Genomic DNA, 23,310 nt, shown 5'->3' with positions numbered 1-23,310 from the left:
CAGCAATACCTGGTCTGTGAGGGGGAGGGTGCAGTTAATATCAAGCCTATCGTCTCCCTCCAGCTTTAGGAGAGAGTTTCCTAGCAGCTTCTGTAAGAGTAGAGAAAGGTGAAGGGTCAGCAGGGTCATGACCTCAACAAGACCTCAGAGGGAGGCAGCAGAGGAGCAGAACAGAGGGGGCTGGACAGCTGCAGGACTGTGTGAACGTTAACAGGATCAGACGTGGGACCAAGTCACAAGTCAGTCTGCAGTTTGAAGCATGGATTATCACAAGTCCAGTCATTTGTAGAAAAATACTAAAGTTTCTGCATTGTAGCCACCTTTACTTCTGAAACTGCACCAGCTGACATGTCCATTTACAGTAAATGTACACTTTCAACAATCTGTAATTTTTTTTATCTCAATTAAAGTTTTACACACACACACACACACACACACACACACACACACACACACAAACATTCTAAATATAGCACTAACATATATCTTCAATAATAAATAAATAACTTAAAAGGTAAATTAATGGATTAAAAAAAGTGAGGTCATATAATGTATAATATAATAAGTGTATTTACTGGTTACAGTGGTCCTGAAGTTACTTTTCGAGTGACTGTTTTAATCTAAAAGATATTGTTTGTGGTCTGACGTGAGTTACGTAAGTACTGCTCAATGTGAACCAGTCAGTTGAGAAAATGATTAAAAAGCCAATATTTAAGTCTCAATGGTAATTTAAATTTACATATTGGCTTTAAAAAGTATATATCAGCTTAAAGAGCCACACCTTCATAAACTTTAAGTTGTATGAAGAATAATAAAACATTTACAATTCACTTTTATTAGAGGATGCTCAACAAAAACTGACAAAATCTGTTTTAAGTGGTTTTGTTAATATGTTTTCCATGATGAATGAAGTGTAATAACATGAGGTTCCTTACTCTTAACTGGCTAACCTGAATTTATCTGTTGATGTACAGGCAATAGCAGCATGGGAAATCATTCAGTATTTTTTAAATTGGACCTTATTTTCAACATTTTTGTTTAAGTGACCAATGGACTTTTTTGTTAAAGAGTAAGGTCCTTTTGGTTTAACCAGAAACAGCTCCGGCATCACCATCACCAGACTCCACTGAAATAAGCAGCGTTTTAAGTGTTTATGGAGCATTAAATATTCACATTTGATTACATAAATTAAGGTTTTATTTCAACCAAACCAGAGTTGGTGATTACTGGACGCACCATATTCTTTTTGTGGGTTTCTCACTCTTTAAGAAAAAGGTCTACCTCTGTAGGGATCCGTTCTATGGTGTTGTCACTCACTTCCAATAACAATTTGAGTCTGTCAGTGGCACAAACAAGCACTTTTAGTGGACATAATAGGAAGGTGCAAAATTGCCAATTAACATTACATGGCAGAGTACTCTGCTGCTGCCTGCTACACTGTTCTCACTCAATACTGGAGCAATGTCAGAAAGTTGTCTCAATTAGTCACTTTGACGCAAAAAATGGAAACAGTAGGGTCCAGGTTAATAAATACCAAAGTTATCTTTTAAAAGTTGGCAAGAAATATGAAAAACGTTAGTTTCAAGTAATTCTGATACATGCCACAGGCAACTCTGGACCATCCAAACTGTAAATTCAGTCAAGTTTATGTTGCCCAGTTTTTGTTTTTTTTTGTCTCACAGATGAGTAAGAGTCAGGTGACTTGAGTCCCAGTCTCTAAAGAGTGTGCAGAGGGGCAGCAGGGTATAAACACAGACGAGTACACCAGCAGGTAAAAGCCCGCTGTCTGATCCCTGGTCCTCTGGACAGGACAGCTGAAGAGGATCAACCCAAAGATGATCAAACATCTTGGTGAGATGTTGTGTACTGGTGTTAAAAAAAACAGGACACCAAATACATAATTCAGCAACATCCAAACTATTACATGAACACAGAGTTTGCACGGGACATGACAGTGTAGCAGAGGATAGTGAGAGTGAGAAGCGGTCACAGCAGGTGAGGTGGGAGCAGGGGGGGAGATGACTAACTAACACAATGACAGACACATGCACTACTGCGTGCCTTGTAAAGGATATTCAAGTGTGTGTGTGAGTGTCGGTAAGTCTTATGTCTACAGTTTATCTGTGTGACTTTTTACCTGGACCAGAGGAGACAGAACCATTTGTCTTTTGGACACAGCAGCCTATGTGTGCAATGAAACCCAATGGAATGGGCAGAACAGAGCAAATCAACAAAACACGCCCATATACCGGACATACAATGTGGCATGATGAAAAAGCAACAAACAGCAGTGAGAAAGACAAAGAGAGAGAGGAGGGAAGGAGAAGAGGAGAGAGAAGGGGACAATTAACGACACATATAAGTGAACTGGGGGTTATCCATCAAAACTCTAAACTTAAAACCTAAATGACTGAAAATGAATTCTTGAAGAATACAATGTCCGCTGCTCATGAATATCCCCCACACAGTCAAACAGCGAGTTTACGATCACAGCCACAGACAACGCAGTTATCTGTGAGTGCGGTCATAACAGATCATGATCTGAGTCAGCAGACATCGAGGACACAGAGAGCTGGTCAACCTTGTCCTGCTCCAGAGATACTCACTGCGTCAGCCTCGGCCTTCTCCCGTGAGGCTCGCCCCCCGGCCACCACTGACTCCATGACAGCCACCCAGCGCTGTTTGTCTGGGAAACTGGGAGCCATGAAGTACATTGACTGTCCAGGCCAGCAGGGGGCGTGACAACGGGACTCCAGCTTCAGGACGTAGGGAACATCTGGCACACAGGAAACATTAGTAAGGAATGCCCTCAGAATTTACACTCTGTCGTATTTCCATGGATTCTAGTTAACTGTAGTAAATTCACACTGTGCTTCATTTTAATGGGACTCTTTGGAACCCTGTTAATGACCCAGACTTGAAGAGCCATAACTCCTCTTAATTACATTAAAAAAAAAAAATTCAATATGGTAAGTCTTGTATAAATGAGACAGAAACTTTAACAAACAATGGCAAGGAGATCTCTGAAAGATGACGGTGAGGAAATATGACAAAGAGAGATTTTTAAGCATGCAATCAACAGCTTTGTATATTGTACCTGACTTGGCGGTGTTTGGGAGCTCAGAGGCCCCCACTGCTCCATGAACAACCACCTCTCCGTCTGACAAACACAGGTCAAACTCTTCCAGCGGCTTCACTGAATCTGAACAACACACACACAAAGAGAACAGTGTTTGTAAAATTAAAAGCGATCTGCTTTGGTAGAGCTATGAAAGGTTACTGTGTGTTTTTCTGTTATACAGGTAAAAGAGAGCAACCTTCTCTGGGCTCTATCTCGTAGATGGATACTTTAGTCCCATCCAGCACCATGTATTTTCTCTCCCAGCCCTGGCCTCGCTTCCCATTCCTGCAAACACGCAAGGCAGCTGCATTAGTACAGAGCACAGATTATGAAATGGATCCATCTGTTTTTGCAGGGAACTCTACAAATGCTTTTGTTTAAATTGGTTTAAGTACCAGATGGGTGAACTTTTCCAGACAGAACATAACAGAGAGTGCCTGAGAGGACTTGAGTTAAGTAACATCAGCATGCCTGATCAGTGGGAGGAGATGACACAGGCTCACAGTGAGGGAGCACTACAGAGAAACAGCTGTATATTGCTCGAGACAAATTCACTTATGGGAGTGAAGGATATAACCATAACTCAACATGAAGTGTTGAACTCCACAACAACTTCAGTGCATCTTGGTATTGATTTTACAAGTTTCTGGAGGATAAAATGCACATCAATTTAATGCAATGTTAATCTCAATAAACTATTCAATGCATTCTTATGTTAAGAATTATCTGCAAAGTGCCTGTGATATTTTCATCTGTCTTTCTGTACAAATGAGACGCACTGTCACATTAAGATGCATGTGCAAAATGTCTGGATGCATTTCTGGCCTATGTGACTATCAAGACCAAACTGATATTGTCAATCAAAAAAATCAGCTTTTTTTTGTCATGATCTGCACCTCAATAGTAAGACTGAGGACAGTGAGAGAAAGGCTTAAAGTCCCACTCCAGTCAAGTTTTAGAGTTTGTAAAAATCTGAGCCTCCGTGCTGCCCACCACTGCTGTTTGTGGTCTTTTTCACTTTCCACTTTCTCCAGCGCTACACGCACTAGGTTGACCAGTGAAAGAGTGGTGTGCACCAAGATGGCTAGCATTAGAGTTAGTGGTATCATGGGAGAGATTCAGCCATGCATGTTTGAGTCTCAATCAGACTCAGATGAGAAGTAAGTTGTTCACCGAAATAGGCAAGTAGCAAACATTTCAGAATGGGAAGTGTATTAAGCATCTATTATTTGTTTAAGTTGTAGTTTGTTTATCCCCCGGTGTGTATATTTGACTATCACTGTGTCGTTTTCTTTTTTTTGTCTGGTCTTAATCTGCTGTTTTTCTGAAAAGCACTTTGAAAACTCATCAAGGAAAATGCTATATAACAAGTTAAATAGTAACTATTGTTGTTTGAAAGCTTGTTAGCTTGTTACTACCAGTAGCTGACATAATCTTAGTGCTTTTGAAACATACAATATCTGTTATTATTGGGTTTAGGTATAGATAGTGGAGAGAAGCTCCAGGGTCAGGTTTATAAAAACTGCACTTTCTAACTGTTTACTGTCAGACCTTTCACTATGCTAATGCTAACTCTGCTCTCACCCTGTGTTGGAGGTTTCAGTTTTTTTTGCCAATGTTGCGTTGATCTCAGTTCCCCTGTCGAATCATATTTTTAGTATTGGACGGCTACTGGCTTTTGCACTATTCACAGAGCTGATACAGCTTGACAAGCATACGTTTGAATCTCAGATTTCAAGGACACACAGAAATTGCCCCCTTTAGTAGAATAATGTAAAAAAACACATTTCCAGTGACAAACTTTGCACAGATACACATAAGTATGGTTGAGGCCAGATACTTTAGGAGCCATAAAAACAGATTTTTGAGTAGAGGGGGACTTTATGCTTACCTGGGCTGTTTCATCCAGCCCTCCAGGTGCATGTGTCCGCTGGCCTCTTTGAGCTGTTGGCCCGTGGAGCTGCCTTTATCCCGTAACAGGCCCTCAAGCAGATGCAGGGAGCAGTCGCTGGACATGCCACACGTGGCTGGAAGGCAGGGGGAGCATTTTGGGTGGCACAAAGCGTGACATTCTGAGGAGAAAAAATATTGTCATAGAGAGCTTTTGGCTCCTCTGCACACCCTTTTGTCTGGCACAGTACTCGTCAGTTAAACATCTCAAACATAAAAAAACATATAAAAGGACCTGCAATCAGTTCCTTTGTGTATAAAACTGTCTGTTTTTTCCCCTTGTTTGTTTGGAAAAATGAAAGATGCAAATACTGGTCTCAGAAACAAAATTTCAATGTTATAAACAATGAGAATGAGTGAGAGGCAACAGCAGCAGCCGTCACCATGGTTTCACACATCATAATAACACTCCCATCTATCATCACTGTCATAATTATCCTTTGTACAATGGAAAATACATGAATAAATAAATGAAAGGCTACAATTTCAAATGTAGTTTTACAAATGGGGCAACAAATACAAGTATAAGCTACTATGATATGTTCATTGTGTTTACATAAAGGTAACATGGGTGATTTGGTTCAGGGTGGCCCCTGTCAAACACATCTGTAACTCACCGAGACAGGTAGCAGCTTGGCGACCAAAGTGCACAGTATCCAGGCACACGGTACACTTGGCGGCTCTCATGTTGAGTCCCACTGTGAAGCGGTGAGCGGTGTTGTGGTGCACCACCCTCTCTCTCTCCCTCTCTCTGTCTCTCTGACTGTCCTTCAAACGACGGCTAAACTCTGAATACAGCCAGGGGAACACAGTGAGGGCAGGCAGCTCTAGCACGTCTTACTGTGTCAGACACATTCACCGCCTCTAAACCTCAGTGCACCATGCCATACCCGCTATGAAATTAGTTAACAAAAGAGGGTTTCCAAAGGAACTGTAAGATGTTTTGCAAAATGCATAAGCAAGTAAACTCTGGAGACAAAGATGCTTGAAAAAGAATATTGATTTGATCAATCCCTCGTGCTTGTGCCCACTCACTGCTGCATTTTAAAGGCATTATTCAGTCAAATTTCACACTGTGTCCAGTATTGTTCATTTGCACACCACAGCGTTCTCCATAAAACACTTGGTCTGAAAGCACGAACAGAATGAACCAAACAGGTTTTGCACTGAAATAACATACTAAAAGTCAGATGGTTAATAATAATAATTTGTGGACTTTTTGGAGATTTTTTTCCCTATATTACACACATCTTTACTTTTGTGTTTAACATAACTCCAATAAATAACTTGTGTTTTTACTTTATTTTCATGTTCTTGTTGCTGTCTATTTATCTTTTTCTTTCCTTCTTTTTTTTCTGTTGATGTTGCAATTAACACATTTTCCTGCAAAGATAAATGGCAGACTACACTGACATGGGATTTTATTGTAATGAGGATCGTCCAAACTTTAAGGTACAGTTCACCCCAAAATCAAAAATACATATTTTTCCTCTTACTTGTAGAGCTACTTTTCATATCTTTTCGTGTGAGTTGCCAATTGTTGCAGACATAGAGGTGTCTCCCTTCTCTGTAATATAAGTGCTAAAATTATGACCAAGTTACTTGAGATAATCCACAGACCTTGGTGTGAGCAGTTTATGTAGGAACTATTTTCTTTGTACCAAACTACACCGGCCAAGTGCATCACCACGCAGAAGGAAGTATGCACCTGCCAATGGATGAGAGGGTTGTGACAGCATGAGATTTAAACATTAATGGCATCCTCCTGGGCTGAGCTGTAATTTTAACTTGCTAGGTGAGCGTGCATGCTTCCCTCTCTGTAGTGATTTAATTGGTATGTTAAGTTTAGAAGAAAAAAAAAATGTTCCTACATAAAACTGTTCACATCAAGGTCTGTGGATTATCCTGAGTAACAGGATCATGATTTCTGAGAAGAGACATCGCTGTTGAGTTTCTTAAATGCATTTTTGGTGCTTTAAGCACCACAAGCTGAGTGCAACCTAGTTCCGTTATATATGGAAAAAGGGCATTTTTACAGCTAATATCTACAACAAAACTCCATAAAAACAACCTGAATTGATAGATAGCACTATAGGTTAGAGGAAAAATATGTAGCTTTAAATGGGGGGGGGACGACTTTCCCTTTAATTTTATTGTAGTAAACTTGACTCTTTAGCAGGATTAAATAATATGACTGAAAAATGCCGTTAGTTTTTTTCACAGTGAGGGTTCAAACAGCGTTTTGTGCATTGCAGATTTCATGAAAAGGTTCATCTCTGTTAGTGTATGATGTGAAGTTCGGGTGGGATTGTAGTGAGTCAAAGAGCAGAGCAGAGTTTCTGCAAATCAGATTGACTAAGCTTCAGCAACCAAGATAAAATGCTTCAGATTTCTAAAGCTGTGCACTGTGAAGGTGAAAATTTACATGAAGATCCCTCAGCTTCACCTGACCAGCCTGGTGAGATCTCACATTTTATATAAGTGCAGAGCTTTTAAAATCTGGCCTTTCAAGGATGTGGATGAGGCAAAAGGAGAAGAGAGATAAGAGACCAAACTGCGGGAACCATGAGTTTGGACAACTTACTTTCAAAAGTGACCCTCCTTCTCTCTGAAAGGTGTGTGAAAGAAAAAGGATAGTAAGAGTTTCACAAATGATCTTCGCGAGTGATATTATATGTGTGTGTCTATGTGTGTGCAGGTGAGGGCCAGTGTGTGTCAATTATGAATCTATAAACCTGCATGTGTGTGTCTGTAAAGGCTGCAATTCAGTAAACATCAACCCTTCACTCACCCTCAGGTGTTGCAGTCACCTTCCTGCGTTCTGAGTTGGAGGGTGCCAGGTTGGTTGGGCCCTGCTGGTGCTCAGGAGACTTCACCATGGCAGACATAATCATCTGCTGTCGTGCTGCCGCCGGGTTTGCAGAGCTACCATGATCTTTATACTGGAGCGCTGGGGTTGGAATAATTGATTAATTGAACTTATTTCAATTCTTCATTTTTGTAATAATAAATAAATTAAAATTAATTGCAAAACATTTATGAAATTAATGTCAGCGGTATAAAATGAGGTGCAAAATCTCAAACGTGTTTGATCAGATTGCATAAACTGCTGCAGTCTCACCTTCCTCTCTTAGAGATCGCAGCTCCGCTCTCATTTTCTGCAGGGCTTCTTCCAGCTCAGAGCAGCGAGTGCGCTCTTTGTCCAGAGCTGCCTTCATGTCGCTGTACTGCAGAGGCACCGGCTGGATGGGAGGCACAGGGGAAACCTGGCCTTGAGTCTGACCCTGAGCCTGGGCCTGAGCAGCCATGGCGGCCAACAGGTCCTCTCGACGTCGCCCAAACAGACCCTGAGACACAGGAACCCACATATTGTTCACTTGTTTTAACCATTACTCACATAGGTTTACCTTATTAATTGAAATTCTGAACTTGTTTAATATGAACATCCAACATTATAACACTATTTAAATGACAGAAAACAAGGAAAAGCATAAGAAGTACCCTTAATGTTCATGAGGTAGTAATGATACAACTATATATATATATATAAGATAATTTATTTTTTTATATATATATATGTGTGTGTGTGTGTGTGTGTGTGTGTAACACACACATACATATATATTTAACACATAACACATAATAAAGAAAATTACCTTTCTATTCTTGTTTTATGTCCTTATTTTGGTGATGTTATCCTGCGTTATTACCTATGGACATCTCAATGAGCTGAGTCCTTAATAAAGTTTTTAATTGAATTGAAATGAATTACCTGATCATCATGCTGAACATTTGCTATCTTAACTGTCTTTGTGGAGCTCTTCATCACTCTGACTTCCTAAATTGGTAAAATTTGCCTTTAAATTTTATTTTTTGTGTACATGTACATTTTTCCATGTTTTTTTTAAATAAACATTCAGACCTGTGTTGGAGGACAGATAAATTCTCATCAGTACAATTAAATTCATAATCCCATCTGACCTTTTTCTTCTTGGAGCCACCGTGGGCCTGGGCCTGGAGGAAGTCGATGAGCTTGGTCTGCTGAGTGATGGTCCCCTCCATTTTCACCTTCTCATGGGAGTACACAGCCTGCAGGTGGAGCTAAGTGAACATCACTACTGCCATGAATTTCTCCTCAAGTACTTTATTTCACACAGAGAGGGTGACAGAGGGACAGAGAGAGGGGGGTTCTTTGCTGAGGGGTAAAACAGAGCGAGGGGGCTATGTTTCTGTTTGTGTCTTTCACTATTAAAACAAAGTTACAGAACAGTGAGGGAGAAACAAGACAGTAAATGACAGAGAGTCTAACAGGTCTACATGTGTGTGCCTCATTATCTTTGAGAGTATGTTTTCTTTCTGTGGGTGTGTATGTGTGTGTATGTGTGTGTATGTGTGTGTAGCAGCACCTGGATGTTCTCCAGCTGGTATTCCAGGTCGGTCCTTTCAGTCTTCAGCAGGTCAGTCTGGTCCAGAGCGTCCTGCAGCCCCTGGGTCAGACGGAAGATGTGTGTCTTCTGGGCATCCATCTGCTGCTGCAGTTTCTCTTGCTGTGGACATGAAACAGCTGTTACATCACCATCTGGACACTGTGACTTTGCCACTTGTAAATGATTGCTTCCAATGATAGCACCAGCTAGACCTCTCAGCATGGATTGACATTTGTAATGGCTATGACTTCACACAGAGAAAATCAAGTTCATTTTTCTATTCTGGCAACTAATTTGCAGGAGACATGCACAAAGACAGCCTTTAAACATCTATCATAAGCACATTAGGCATATAGAAAGAGATCAGTGGGTTGATACAGAATACCTCCTCCAGCAGCCTCTGCTTCACATCCCTCTCACTCTCTAGCTTTTGCTGCAAACTGCGAGCATTCATCTCCAGCATGGCATGCTTCTTCTCCAGATCATTCAACTGAGAACAGAAAGCAGGAAGAGCATGCTGTAACATCTGTTTACCAGAAAAAAAAATACTATACAATGAAATACTTATTTAACAGTGTGGAAATGCTTACAGTGTCGGCAAGGCTCTCAGCTTTGAGTTTCTGGTCTTTAAGGGCCTGCTGCAGGGCCAGGATCTCAGCTTTGTGCTCCTTAACTGCCTGCTCCACAGCTTGGCGAGACTCAGAGCTGCGCTGCTCTGAACGAAGCCTGGAGCATACAGAAAACTACTATTATTTACACTATTTATGTAGAGTCCTTAAGTGCATTCATTTTCAGTATAGCCATGATATTTTCTCCGACCTCTTAGTAACTTACATACATTTGTTTTTTGAATCAAATACAGTAAAATATATCTTTTATATCTTGTCTAAGTATATATATATATATTCAAAGCTCTCTCTTTTAATATGATTTTTGTGTGCCCAGTCCACATCACATGCCTTGCCTACACATACTCAGAATAATTTCACATATTTCCAAGAATACCTTTTGACAAACCCTAGAGAATATTCCTAAACTTGTTGCATTCAGGGTGTGTAGGCGGAAGGAGCTGATCCAGTACTGATAGCAACAGCAACATTCAGAGCAAAAAGATAAAGTTGTCTAGAAAAAGAAACTTAGAATCTTGTCTCGATATGTAACATGTCTTGTGGTTAAATTAGATCTGAAAACACTACATGTGGAAAAAATTCCCATAACTCCCAAGTCTATTAAGTCGTAGCAGCATGTCAAAATATCTGAATGTTCCGTAACCATGTCTGTTTGTCCAGTAAGCTTCAGTTACAAAAATACTCAAAACCAAATGGTTTAGTTTGGTCGATAAATGTCCATAACATTATATGTGTGTGTGTGTGTTTAGTATGGACGAGAAATGTCCATAACATTATAGTGTGTGTGTGTGTGTGTGTGTGTGTGTGTGTGTGTGTGTGTGTGTGTGTGTGTGTGTTGCTGTACCTGTTCTGTTTCTCTGTGTCCAGCAGTCTCTGGATGTCCCTGGTCCTCCTCTCAGCCTGGTTCTTCTCGTCCTCCAGTGTTGCCCTCCAGGCCTCCCACTGTCTCTCCTTCTCCAGCAGCTCATCATTCAGGGTCTCCAGCTCCATAACCTGCTCCTCCAGCATGGTGCATGTGGTCTTCAGTGTCTCCAGGTTCTGGTACACAACAGGACTTAGATGAGAAATACCTTTGTGCCACAGCTCAACATGACGTGCTGTCATTCATTTTCAGTCAGAAAAGGACAATTGTGCAAAGGAGAGATAAAGCGAGAATGTAATTCAACAGCTGTAACAGGACTGACATTGAGGGTGTCTGTCTGATTATCACATAGCTTCAGAAACTACTACTGCTCATTCACTGGTTAAGAAATAAATGTGATTTATATTCACACTGGTGGGTTTGGGAAATCCCCTCATGGTCTGCCTCTTTCCCTAAGGCTGGTCAGAAGGACAGGTCTTGAGAGCCTATGCTTATAGTGTGCTCAAAGAAAAGTCCTCATATTGCAGGAAAAAGGACCCTGTCAGAAAAGTACTGCATTTTGTATTATTGTTTTATTATAATTATTGGTGGTGCATTATCATGTAAGCAGAATTTTTGTGTTGTACTTGTCGACAAAGGGCTATTAATTTAACTTTGTAACATTCTGTTGGATGGTCAGACTTTAACTTGAAACTGATCATGTGTTTTATATGTAAAACTGATTTGGTAGCCACAGTTAGCAAATTAAGTAATAAGAAAAGAAATGTAGTGGAGTAAAAGGTAAAATATTTAGTGTATTGAGATAGAATTACAAGGAAACAATATACTCAAAATTGCACCTGTGTACAATACGTAAGCAAATATGATTAATTACTCTCAAACAGCATTGCCTTACAGCTCTCAGTTTATTATTGCTGCCTATTGAGAGGCTGTGAAGGAGGGATCACTATTAGAAGTAGCAATGCAAGAAAGATTCGGGGATAACAAGGAAAGTTTTTGCATGGCAGTGTCATGAGAAGCGTCAGAAGGATTTTATGCAACACAAGCTGTCTACTTCCTTTTTTTTTGTCAGTTCCTTTTGCTCATAGGCCATCATGGAGAAAAGAGAGTGGGCCATCTAAAGCCATCTCAACAGTTTCTTCTTTGTTTTTGTGTCAGTGATGGAATTCACTTAGCCATAGCACTATGAACTAATGGCATTCCTAAAATAAATCAGGAACCCAGGCACAAGGGCCTTCAAGGAGCATTTGATGGCAGCACTAGAGCAACAGCATCTCAGCTCTAAACAAATTGGTGTGCTGGGCACAGTTCCCAGGCTGTATATAAAGACAGACAACATAACAGCTCCCTGAAAGTGAAGCCAAAGCATCTCGATCGCCCCCTGGTGGCTGCCCACAGTATAGGTCATAAACCTCACCCCCTCCATGTTAAAGGGATGGGACGTATATCAAACTAAAAGATCAAAGTACACATCAAAGACATTCTCACAAAGACGGTGTCTGTCACTTTAAGAAGTTCTTATTACGCTGATGTTTGTTCAAGTCTTAATTTTTTTTCTGATAAGTTTAGCTTTAATCAGTTATTTGATGCTTTAAAAGGCGTAAGACTTAATAATTGACAGTTGTGTGTCAATCAGTGTGCTCTTGATCCATGGCGCTGCTCGCTGTTGGGTCAGATAGGTGTGTGGGAAGGAACTCGATACCTTTGTGTAGGTAAAGCTGTGGCTGGAGTAGCTACTTGACCCGCACACCAGCTGGTAACTCACCCACTATCAACAGATGATCAGCCCCTTTGCTCCTTATGAAGCCTTGAAGAAAATGCTCGCCAGTTTAGAAGACAGGCAGTTGAGGTCAGGATTAGGGTAAGGCTTGACATCTTGCTATAAAATAAATCACAACTGAATGTCTTATAAATTAAATAAATAGATGAAGTGGATTGGAACTACATTTGGCCTTATATATAGTCACTACAGTAAAGCATTGTAGCAGAGTTCAAATAACCGTTTCGTTAGTTGGTATGTCTTGTACTGGTGGTGGTGGTGGGCTTGATTTTTAGGGGGTGTGTCATGTATGCTCGGAAAAGGTAGTGGCTGCAACTACACGTCTCAATACCATGGCTGCACATCCTCAATTATCCACTCTGATTCCAAGTGACGTGACCAGCAAAAGACGGCAGCATCCGTAGGTATGAAATTTTGGCTTAATTTTTGCACAGTGTGAGGAAGTAGAGACACGTCATCCATCTTTATATACGGTCATTGCATGGAACACATAACAAGTTAAATAACAGAATAAAGTTACGATTTTGTGAACAATGTCAAGTGACGAGGCAAATACACTAGGCAAGAAAGACAACAGAGTTATCTAAGTGACATTGTTAACGTTTTAACAGAGAAGCTTGGATTACAACACACACAGCAGGAAGTTCATTCTCTACTCAGGACACCATTACTCCACTATATCTTTAAATAGCAAATAGTTTTCTGTGTTTAATGGTTAAAATCTTATATATAAAACCATTACTTAACAACTCCTCAACTGCAATTAGAACATCACCAGTCCTCGTGTGCAGTTATTTACATGACATGTTTGGGCACAGAACGTTTTGTATTCACAGGGCCTACACAAAGTGCTGTGTTTAACGTCTTACAACGCACTGCTTTAGACAAAGCACTGGGAGACAAATATAGCCTGTGCTGGTGCTGCAGCAACACCACGGCCCTCTGAAGTCCAACGCTTCCACAGCTGACACGACCTGGGAGTGATGGGGATGACACATCCCTCCCACACACCACCCCATCCCTCGTCTATGACTTCCATCGCTGGTTACACAACCAGCAGGACCGAGAGCGCTACTGGACACCCACACACATATCCTCCCACAGGGGCAGCGCACACATCACACAGCCTCCTCGCTCGCGCTCTCTCTCGCTGCATCCAGAATACAGCACAGAACAATACTGAAATATTCCCAGGGTTTCTGCTGCCTGATTTACACTTAACACTGTCAGAGCTTGGAAAGATGTCTAGGTCACCTGTCAAAGGTACTGTGGAGATATCACATAATGTGGGTAAGTGGAGGCCTGGTGTCTGACTGGCTGTGAGCTGGAAGTGGGCAGGGGGAAGGAACCTGAACTAGAGGAAGTAGTACAACTGTCTGAGACAACAGAAAACTGAAGGCTTCCTTTTTTATCTTAAAAATTATTCAACTAATGGCAGCTGATGTTTTGTGGCAGTTTCATGCAGAAATTGAAGACTACCAGACCATCGTGGCTGACTCAGCGATACGCACTGAGACGAAAGCACTGGGTTCAAAAGTCAGGGCTTTCACTGTTTGTTTGATTACCTCTTAACAGACTCGCAACCCATCCAAAGTGTTATAGCTCCTGAATGGTTGGAAGACTGCAGTGTTTCATTGTTTATTTTGAGTCATGTTAGGGTACAAACCACCCTGAAAAAGCTCTCAAATAGGGCTGGCCAATATGTTGATATTATATCGATATCTTGATATGAGACTAGATATCATCTTAGATTGTGGATATTTTTATATCGTAAGTATTGTCTTTTTCTGGATCTAAAGGCTGCATTACTTTTAAGTGATTTCATTTTCTAAACTTTGCAGACTTTTCCGGGTTTTCCATTATTTGCATTTAGCCATTTAATTAATTGGTGATTATTTATCAAAATTTCATCATGTAAATATTTCTTGAAAGCACCCAAAGCCTACAATATTGTCACAATATCGATATTGAGGTATTTGGTCAAATATATTGTGATATTTGACTTTCTCAATATCACCCAGCCCTAATTCTCAACTATATATATAAATCTTAAGGATTGCGATATAAAAAAAAATAACAGCAGTACTTATAGAAGCAATACATTTGTAACATCTGATCAAAATGCCCCATTAGATTCTACTTTATTCACATGTGTATATCCTGAAGTCTGTCACACGTGCATCAAAGTAATATGTAGATCAGACTAATATTAGAGGATCGGAAGGTACATTTGTATCTTTTTTTTATCCATATTTTTTACTTGATAATTGAAACAAAAGAAGAAAAAGCCAGTAATAAAAAAAAAAAATCGCAAAATATCACAAAAAAAGTTTTCAAGGTTGGGGAAGATTAAAAAGTTTGTGTATCAACCAGCGTGCGCTCCATTATCATACATCTATTACACATCTGTTGTTTGAGGTTCGGCTTTTTTAGTTACATCATCTTGTTATGCCCTCTTCTACAGTGGCACCTGAATAGAGAATCAGAGCCACCAACTGCTTTTTTTTAGCATTTCAATTAACCAACTACCAGTATTCACATAACAGAACTAGACTGAAAAGCACATAAACTCACAACTCAAACAAATTTGTCTTTTGCAGATTTTCTGAAAACGATGTAAAATTTGCACTACATTTGGATGGACAACTACTGGCAGAATGTGTATTCTGTCACCTGACTGCTTGTGCATGAGAACTAACAAAACAGAGAACAACATGTAAAAACACTGTCGCATTATCATATCGCTACAGGTCAAACCTCAAAGCACCTTTAACTGCAGCACAGGGATTAAAAACAAGTACCTGTTTCTGGTTGTTAAGGTGCATTTCACGGTCGGCCACCTCCCGACGCAGCCTGTCCACGTCCTGGCTGAGGTGCAGACGGTCTTCTCTTTCATCAGAAGCCTCATCCAGCTGCTTGGACAGGTAGAAGTTCTGGCGATTCAGCTCGGCATTCTCCTGAGTCAGTGTGGTCAGCTGCTCCTCCAGATCTGTGATCACCTGCAGGAAGTCAACAAGACACTCAGACTGCCAGCTTAAAGAAAGGACAATATACAGAGCACCTCCTCTGCACCTTAAATAAATCAACCAAATAAAAAGCAGCTACTAATAAAACATAATCAGGATTTTCTAAATTAATTCATGTCCTTTAAGAATTTCATCAGACATGAGTATTTTGATAATAGTGATATATTAGGCTTAAATAACTGTATGTTTACTATGCATTCAAGTTACAACATGCAGCATTCTAAGTCTTAACACAGTTGATACATACTGTGATATTCTGTTAATAGGTCTGAAAAAGGTACCCCTACTGTACTTTGATATACACTCAGTATACACAATAAATGTACTTTCATGTTAAAATTTATATGCATAAGAAGGTCTTGCTTACATCGTGCATATACATAACATTGTGCATATTATTACTCATACACACAAAAAATTGACCAAACACCCCACACAGTCTAAACTCCACTGCTGCATTATTACATGATGCAGATATCTAGGTTAGTGATATAATGCGGTAATCATTTCAGCATGTTATCTCGGCTACTTGTTTAACCCAGGCAGCATATCAGAGCAAGGAGCAGGCTAATCATTTCATCAGCACTAGTCTGTTCCCCTAATCAGCCATGACTACAGTGCACGCTGTAGGGAAATGAGGGTGAAAGGCTGCCGAGGCTGCCTGTAAGAGCTCCTTATTCTCTGCTCTCATGGGAACATGTGTACCATGCAGAACTTGCAGGTGGCGGGGGGGGGGGCAAAGCTTTTAAGTCCATAAATTAGCTGTCTGTTCTGCACTGACTCAGTGCTTCTGCTCCCCCGAGGCAGGGGACTGACAGCAGCAACTAAAGACTTAAGGCGGGGCGAGGAAGTCAGGGCTGAAATGGATACAGTTGTGATCCAGCAAGCCTCTATATTTACTCAACTTGTCCATCATCCCAATCTATGGAGCAACTTGCGAACCTAAAGTAAATCACATCCGGAGCTTTGCATCCTAAACACTGCTAAATACAAATGGCTCAATACTAACTTGTGAAGGCTGTGGGTGTACAGCAAATAAAAAGCCCAGTTAAAGAGGCAGTAAATCAGTCCAACAGTTTCCTTGACTAAAATGAATGTAACATTTACTGTACCCTGGCAGTACGAAATACAGAGGAACACCTGCTCTTTCTATGAAACCGACTAAGCAGCACAGATGCTGTGGTGCCTGAATCCACCTAAATATGGCTTTACTCACAGTTTTTATATGTAACTATTTTTTAGGGATATTATTACTACCAAGATATGGCTGACTGAATGGTTAAAATTGCATTATGAACAAATTTGCAGTTAGTTCCAACCAAGTAATTTGATTCAACAACAACAGGGATTCCACTAGTGCTGATACAGAGTACGACATCACTGGGACTTTTAACTTTGCATATATCAATCTGCTAAACAGGTCTTCTAAAATATCAATTACATTAACCATCAGTTAGCTACAGTAACGATCACTGAATCAGCGTTTGCACCGCAAAGATGAACATATTTCAACATATAACTTATCATCAGAAGAGGACAAAGGAAAGGAAAGAAGTGTCACAATTTACAGTTTGAACGAGCTGTTAACTCATTGGAATCGCACCTACCAGCAAAGCGACAGTAAACAGATATTTCACTGGTTGCACGATAAATGAAAACATACAAATATATGCACATGATGGAAAGTAGCTGGTCTGTGGTTACATGTAGATCAACACCACAAGCCACAATAAAATAACTTTTAACTAATAAATGTCGCTTGTAAAACGATTGTATAAAAGCAATATCACACTGGAGGTTGTGCTTCTATCAGCACAGTGATGATTGGGTTGTAGAAGATAATCAAAGATAAACCGAAGATAATTAAAATAACACTCCCTGAAGTGGGATAATGCTTAAAAAGTAAATTCTACTTTTATAGGTGAAATAAGATGGAATTGTCTTTTGGCTGATCCAGTCTAAAAGGAGTCCTAATCAATTTAAAACATGCGTGCAATGGTCTAATACAAACAGAAATATTAAAAGAATAACTACTTCAGTGGAAACAGTATAACAAAATCTCTGTGGGCTGACAACTGTCAGTAGTACCACAATATAAACTGTCATAATTCAAAACTAAATGTTCACTGTGTTAAGAAAAGAACTCAGCAGGAAGAATGGGCACTTATAAGAAAGCGCTCCACTCTCAAATGCCACCATTATTATGCTGTCAAGGTAACCTTTTATATGTTTTTTTTCCAGTCTGAATGGAGAACATAATGCTAGCTAATGTAAGCCAGGTATATTTAGAGTCATTAAAGATACAAGAAAGACATACATGTTTGAACAAGGATAACAGCCTGAAGCTCCTCTAGTGGCAGGTTGAGGCTACAGGTTTATATATATATACTATAACAAAATAAACCCCACAATACAAAATAACTGACACAACAAAGAACACACTGACAGTGTTTGTATTAACACACTGACACTGTAAGTATTTCTACAGTCTTACCAGTAGTGTGGCTAAAAATAAAATGTCTGCTGTCAGCAGGTTTCTTTGCAGGCTGCTGATTATGGGATGGCTTCTGTAGTACGCTGACATTTTGGCTTAAAGATCGCACAAGAGGAAAGTTCAGGTATGTCCAACATGTAAAGAATTCATCCTTTGAAGGAGACTAATATGCTCAGTATATCTCAATTATATTGGCACTTTGCTATGTTTTTGATATGTCTGTCAAATGGAAATAATGGCTACACTAAACCAAAACTAGAACTGCTAAGGGGTGGCAAAATGATGGATGAAAATATTTATGTAAATTTCATGACAATTTGGCCCATACTGTAGTTGTCAAGATATCTTGCAGCCTTCCAAAGTATTCAACAGACAGACTAACGGATAGACAAATATCACAATTCTCAGCAGGGCAAAAAATAGAGTGGCATTTCAAGCTCTGCTTGTTGCAGAATTTGGCTGTGTTTGCCTGAACGTTGGCCAGCTGAATCTATGGACAGTGCTCTCTGAACAGTTTGTGAGTGGGTGGATCTCAGAAGTAGGGCAATGGAATAAAGGAAGACCGTGATGATCTTGGTTTTAATTCAAGCTAAATAAATTTGAAGAAACTCAAATCCCTTAAACATGACATCATCATTTTCTCAAGGTTAGTGGGACACAAGGGCTCCATAGCAACATACCCTAATATTGTCCAACTAAATAATAACAAAATGTAATAATAACTCTCAAAATGGCCTGGGGACTGAGAAAACTACAATTCCAAAGTGCCTGTACTGCTCTTGTGCAACTAGCAGATAAAGTTACATAAACTTGACAATCCTTTGGGATTATATGATACTTTAAAGCTATAGTTGGAGATTTTTATTAAAATAACTTTTTGTCATATTACGCATTACATAAATACAGTAGTGCATGAGATAGATGTGAACAAAATCATGTTCCTCTGCCTCCTTGTTGTGTTTCTGATGGCATTTGCTGGAGTCTACCAACCAGAGACCAGGAGCCTCTAACGCAGCTATCAATCAAGTCACTCGCTGCTTATGAACTGCGCTAAAACTGTCAAACTAGGCAGCGCTGTTAAATTATGAATCAAGATTTGTGACCCTGCTGCCATGTTGACAAAAGTCAAGCGTAAACTAAGCAGCACCCACTGGCCAGACCAACTTTCACATTCTACAGCTAAACAGTACACTAAAATATGTTTCTGAAAAAAAAGAAATGAGAAACAGGCAATGCAATAACAGAATCTTGATTTGTATTTGATCAGAGCAGCCTAATTTGACCACAGTTCACAAGCAGTGATTAGTATGCAGACCGCTGTCATAGATTCCTCGACTCTGACTGGTTGTTTTCCTTTTGTCATGGTATATTGTAGAAAATGTCATTAGAAACACTATGAAAAGGAGGAGTGACATACTTTTATCACAAACTCTATGTGTTATGCACTTTTTTGTGAATGTAGCGACTGTTTCAGCATATATGACAAAAAGTTATTTTGATGAAAGCAACCTTAACTGCAGCTTTAAAGGGGAACTACACCCATTTCAATAATTCATATGTTATCCCTGTGGTCTAAGGCACTCCAAAAATATTAGTACACATGAACAACTCTCTTTCAAATCCAAAAGCCAGAGTCCTAAAAGTCAAACTTGTGATGTCACCTCATTTTGTAGCTGATGTTCTAGATGACACAGAGCAGCCAGGGGAATAAGTTCTGAGTATATAAGCACATTTTCTGCTTCAGCACTGAGAACACTACAATAGAGTAAAGCTCCTTTTAGAATAAACAAGAAAACAAACATCCTGTGGGTCTACAAATCAGTCAGTCAGTTTTAATTGTCTCTGGAGGAGCACTAGACTTTATACTTGATGACATCACAAGTTAGAGACTCACTTCTGTGGTTTCTGACTTTGAGAAAGAGCAGCTCATGTTCAGAAATATTGATTGAGCTTTTCTTGGCCATGGAAATAACAGTCTCCATTTAGGTTGTGTTCCCCTTTAATTTAGCCCTGATTGCCTGAAAAATGAAAAGATATAAATGGCTGTTAAATAGCTACATGTACTGAAAAAAATATACCTTCACTTATTAAAGATGTACACAATAAAAGATGGAACTTATTTAACTGGTAGTTTCTTGAAGCATCATTTGTAGCTTGGCCTCATTATCAGACACTGGTGATAAGATAATGTGGTTTTATAGAAGGGAAAATAGTATCTCGTAAATCAAACGACACATTTAAAACTCTTCTGGCTAAATCTACCAGTACATGTGGACTGTGAGGTGCTCTGTTAGCCAGTAGGTAGGTTGGGTAAATGAAACCATGAAGAGCAGTTAAAAAAAAAAAAAAAGAAGAAAAGAAATCCTAGAATGTGCAGGCACCAAACAACCATGACAGCAGGATAAGAGCCATTACCTTTCACACAGTAAGCGTCAGAAGTGCGTGACTTCGGCCTCGCCGAACTGCAGCGTGTTTAATGCTTGTGGTGTTCACACATGCAGCGTTGTTGCAACGTCGCTGCTGCCTCACGGCCCGCAGATATTAGTGATGTATTTCTGTACTCATAAGCACAAATTCTACTCATTTACGAAGTCGTGCAAGCTCCTGCACAGCCGACGACACGGTCCTATAAATGTTTCAAAATAAAATGCCTTCTTTCAGCAACTGATGGGATTCTGTCCACAGAGACGCTGTCAGAGGGCTTTTGTTTTGAAAGGGAAGCGGGGAAGTTGGAGTATGACAGCCGTCTTTGTATTTCCTCATCTCTGTGACAGGGACAAACTTTTAAACTGCAGTAAAAAGTGGTACAGAGTCAATGTAATCATCAAAACACCATCTTCACTATTTCTGCTGACAAACGCGCGCGTCACGCGGAAAAAATCGGCAAGCCACCGTTTCTCTAGATGTGCTGCAGTCAACATGCAGCGGAGACGCATCTGACAAGTGCTGCTCAGGTCAGGCTCAGGCAGGCAGCGTGCACGCTCCAACTTGATAACATTGACGCCGAAATATGTAACAACACGCTCAGCGCCGCTCACGCGCTCCTGACGCGCGCTGTGTGAAACGGGCCTGCTCCTTCTGGGCCTGTTTTGGTAATGGTAGCTCACTTGGCTGTTTATGTGCACAACTGCATAACTGAAACCAATTCAACTGGGAATTAATTTACCACTTGTGTAAAAATTGGTGCATGTTTGCAATTCTCACATTGACCATAGATACAATGTTTTTGGGTCAGCTTTGTAAACATGAGCGAGGACCCACCCTGATACTTTTAACCATATGAGAGAGAAGGAAGATGAATAAGAGTGTTTAAAGTCACAGGGAGACATTTTATATTTAATGGAAGTAGAGAAGAAATGTTTTTAATGAAGCCTAATTTAGCCAAGAATGACAGAAACACATATGGACTGAAATATTCTGTCTACTTTAGGTTGTTAGTTATGTGCAATGATGTGTGAAGAGTCAGCTGGTGCTTGGTGCCAGACAAGCTGTCTATTCCTGGAAAGAGTGAAAAAGCAAAAAGGAAAGAAAAAAAAGAGGGAGCAGCTTACCGCACAGCTGTCTCTCAAGGCATCGAACTTGCGTTGTATCTCATCTCTGTGTGCCTAGCAGGTATGACAAGAAAGACAGAAGGACAGATTTCACTGCCTGTATTATATAACATCACAAGAGATGTCACCTTCAGTACAAGTCTACTTTCTCTCTCTCTCACTCTAAGCACGGTGATCTCCTCCTCAGCCTCTGCAGTGGTCTCCTCCAGCTCAGTCTTAGCCTGCTGTAGCTGGCTCTCCAGAGCGCGGCGAGTTGCCTGCAGATTGCTGATCTGGGATTCGCGCTCCTGCAGCGACAGAGTCAGATCCGTCACTTGACGCTTAATCTCCAGTTTCTGTTCCTCATGTTCCAGCCCAATCTACGAAGAGAGACAGGAAGAGGCCATCTAGGATGAGGGTGGACGAGAATGTGACTTACCCCAAGGCACAGATACTTCACCTTTACTTTGCCTCACGTTTTTTTTTTCATCCAGTGTTATAAAATTATCTTAAAACATTTGCCAGAAAGGTTGTTGATCTTTACCAAAATTCTCCTGTTGTTGAGATTTCTAGCCTGTAAAACTCATTTTCAGTAGTATTAAAGAATACTTTAAAACAAGTCCTCAACAAGATCCCTGCAATGACCACAAAATACTACTAGATTTCACTGTCATATCATATGCCCTTACTATTAGTCATGCCTCCACTATTAGTATACATATATGACTGTTATTGCCAAATACATAAATTACAATATTTGCATGTCATATTATACTATCGCAAATTACTTTTTTTAATGTCTATTACTATTGTTTGTTATTGTTACTATTATTATTGCTGTGCACCCCCCCCCCTCTTTCTCATGCTCTCTCCTTTGTATCATTTTTCATCTACTGTAATTTTACTGTTCTTTATGCCATCTATTGCGCATCTGTCTGTTGGGGAAGAGGGATCCATCCTCAGTCACTCTTCCTGAGGTTTCTCCCATTTTTTCATAGGTTTTTTTTTAGGAGAGTTTTTTCCTTAGTCGATGTAAAGGTCTAAGGACAGAGGGATGTCAGCTGCTATAAAGCCCTCTGAGGCAAAGTGTGATTTGTGATAATGGGCTTTATAAATAAAATTGAATATATCTAATTTATGCTTTGTATATCAAATTATTGTTTTTAGCATTAAGCCTTGTGGTTAGAGCCTATATATATAATAATTTAATAACTGTTTTATATGCTGCACCTGCTTCCACATGGGGTTATGATGCACCATAATTATAACCTCAATATACTGGAGAGCAGTTATACACAGGTGTGTTTCCACTCTTTGAAACCAGATCAGTACAGATGGAAGAGGCCCAGTGTTCAGCGTTATCTATGCAACACTTAAAAGTTAGTAGATTCTAATAGTTGAAATTATTTGTACTGAAACAGAATTAGGCACAGAAGTGACAGACTAGGATGGGACTGACAGGACAGGAAGGAACAACTACGGAACAAGGGA

At 40.1% G+C, this 23,310-nt stretch overlaps 1 protein-coding gene across 7 annotated transcripts in view; it reads right to left on the bottom strand.

Moving 5' to 3' along the window:
* The window catches only part of LOC121944223 (citron Rho-interacting kinase), an 83,644-nt gene that overhangs the window by 31,969 nt on the left and 28,365 nt on the right, over window positions 1–23,310 (bottom strand). For 2 of the 7 annotated variants that reach the window (XM_042487947.1, XM_042487949.1), the window contains exons 14-30: window positions 22,002–22,199; window positions 21,841–21,894; window positions 15,571–15,768; window positions 10,972–11,165; window positions 10,089–10,224; window positions 9,884–9,988; window positions 9,478–9,618; window positions 9,053–9,172; window positions 8,193–8,418; window positions 7,863–8,021; window positions 7,656–7,679; window positions 5,689–5,859; window positions 5,013–5,193; window positions 3,318–3,406; window positions 3,098–3,202; window positions 2,607–2,776; window positions 10–90 (exon numbers count right to left, since the gene is read on the bottom strand). In XM_042487947.1, coding sequence (XP_042343881.1) covers window positions 10–90; window positions 2,607–2,776; window positions 3,098–3,202; window positions 3,318–3,406; window positions 5,013–5,193; window positions 5,689–5,859; window positions 7,656–7,679; window positions 7,863–8,021; window positions 8,193–8,418; window positions 9,053–9,172; window positions 9,478–9,618; window positions 9,884–9,988; window positions 10,089–10,224; window positions 10,972–11,165; window positions 15,571–15,768; window positions 21,841–21,894; window positions 22,002–22,199 — 2,352 coding nt within the window. Of the gene's footprint in view, window positions 1–9; window positions 91–2,137; window positions 2,183–2,606; window positions 2,777–3,097; window positions 3,203–3,317; window positions 3,407–5,012; window positions 5,194–5,688; window positions 5,860–7,655; window positions 7,680–7,862; window positions 8,022–8,192; window positions 8,419–9,052; window positions 9,173–9,477; window positions 9,619–9,883; window positions 9,989–10,088; window positions 10,225–10,971; window positions 11,166–15,570; window positions 15,769–21,840; window positions 21,895–22,001; window positions 22,200–23,310 lie in introns of all 7 variants that reach the window. The other 5 variants (XM_042487952.1, XM_042487951.1, XM_042487946.1 and 2 more) reach the window with 4 other exon arrangements.

Source organism: Plectropomus leopardus, chromosome 6 (genome assembly GCF_008729295.1).
Source record: "Plectropomus leopardus isolate mb chromosome 6, YSFRI_Pleo_2.0, whole genome shotgun sequence".
Classification (NCBI taxonomy): Eukaryota; Metazoa; Chordata; class Actinopteri; order Perciformes; family Serranidae; genus Plectropomus; species Plectropomus leopardus.
Note: the sequence above shows the minus strand (reverse complement) of the source record. Positions and strands in the feature narration are given on the sequence as shown.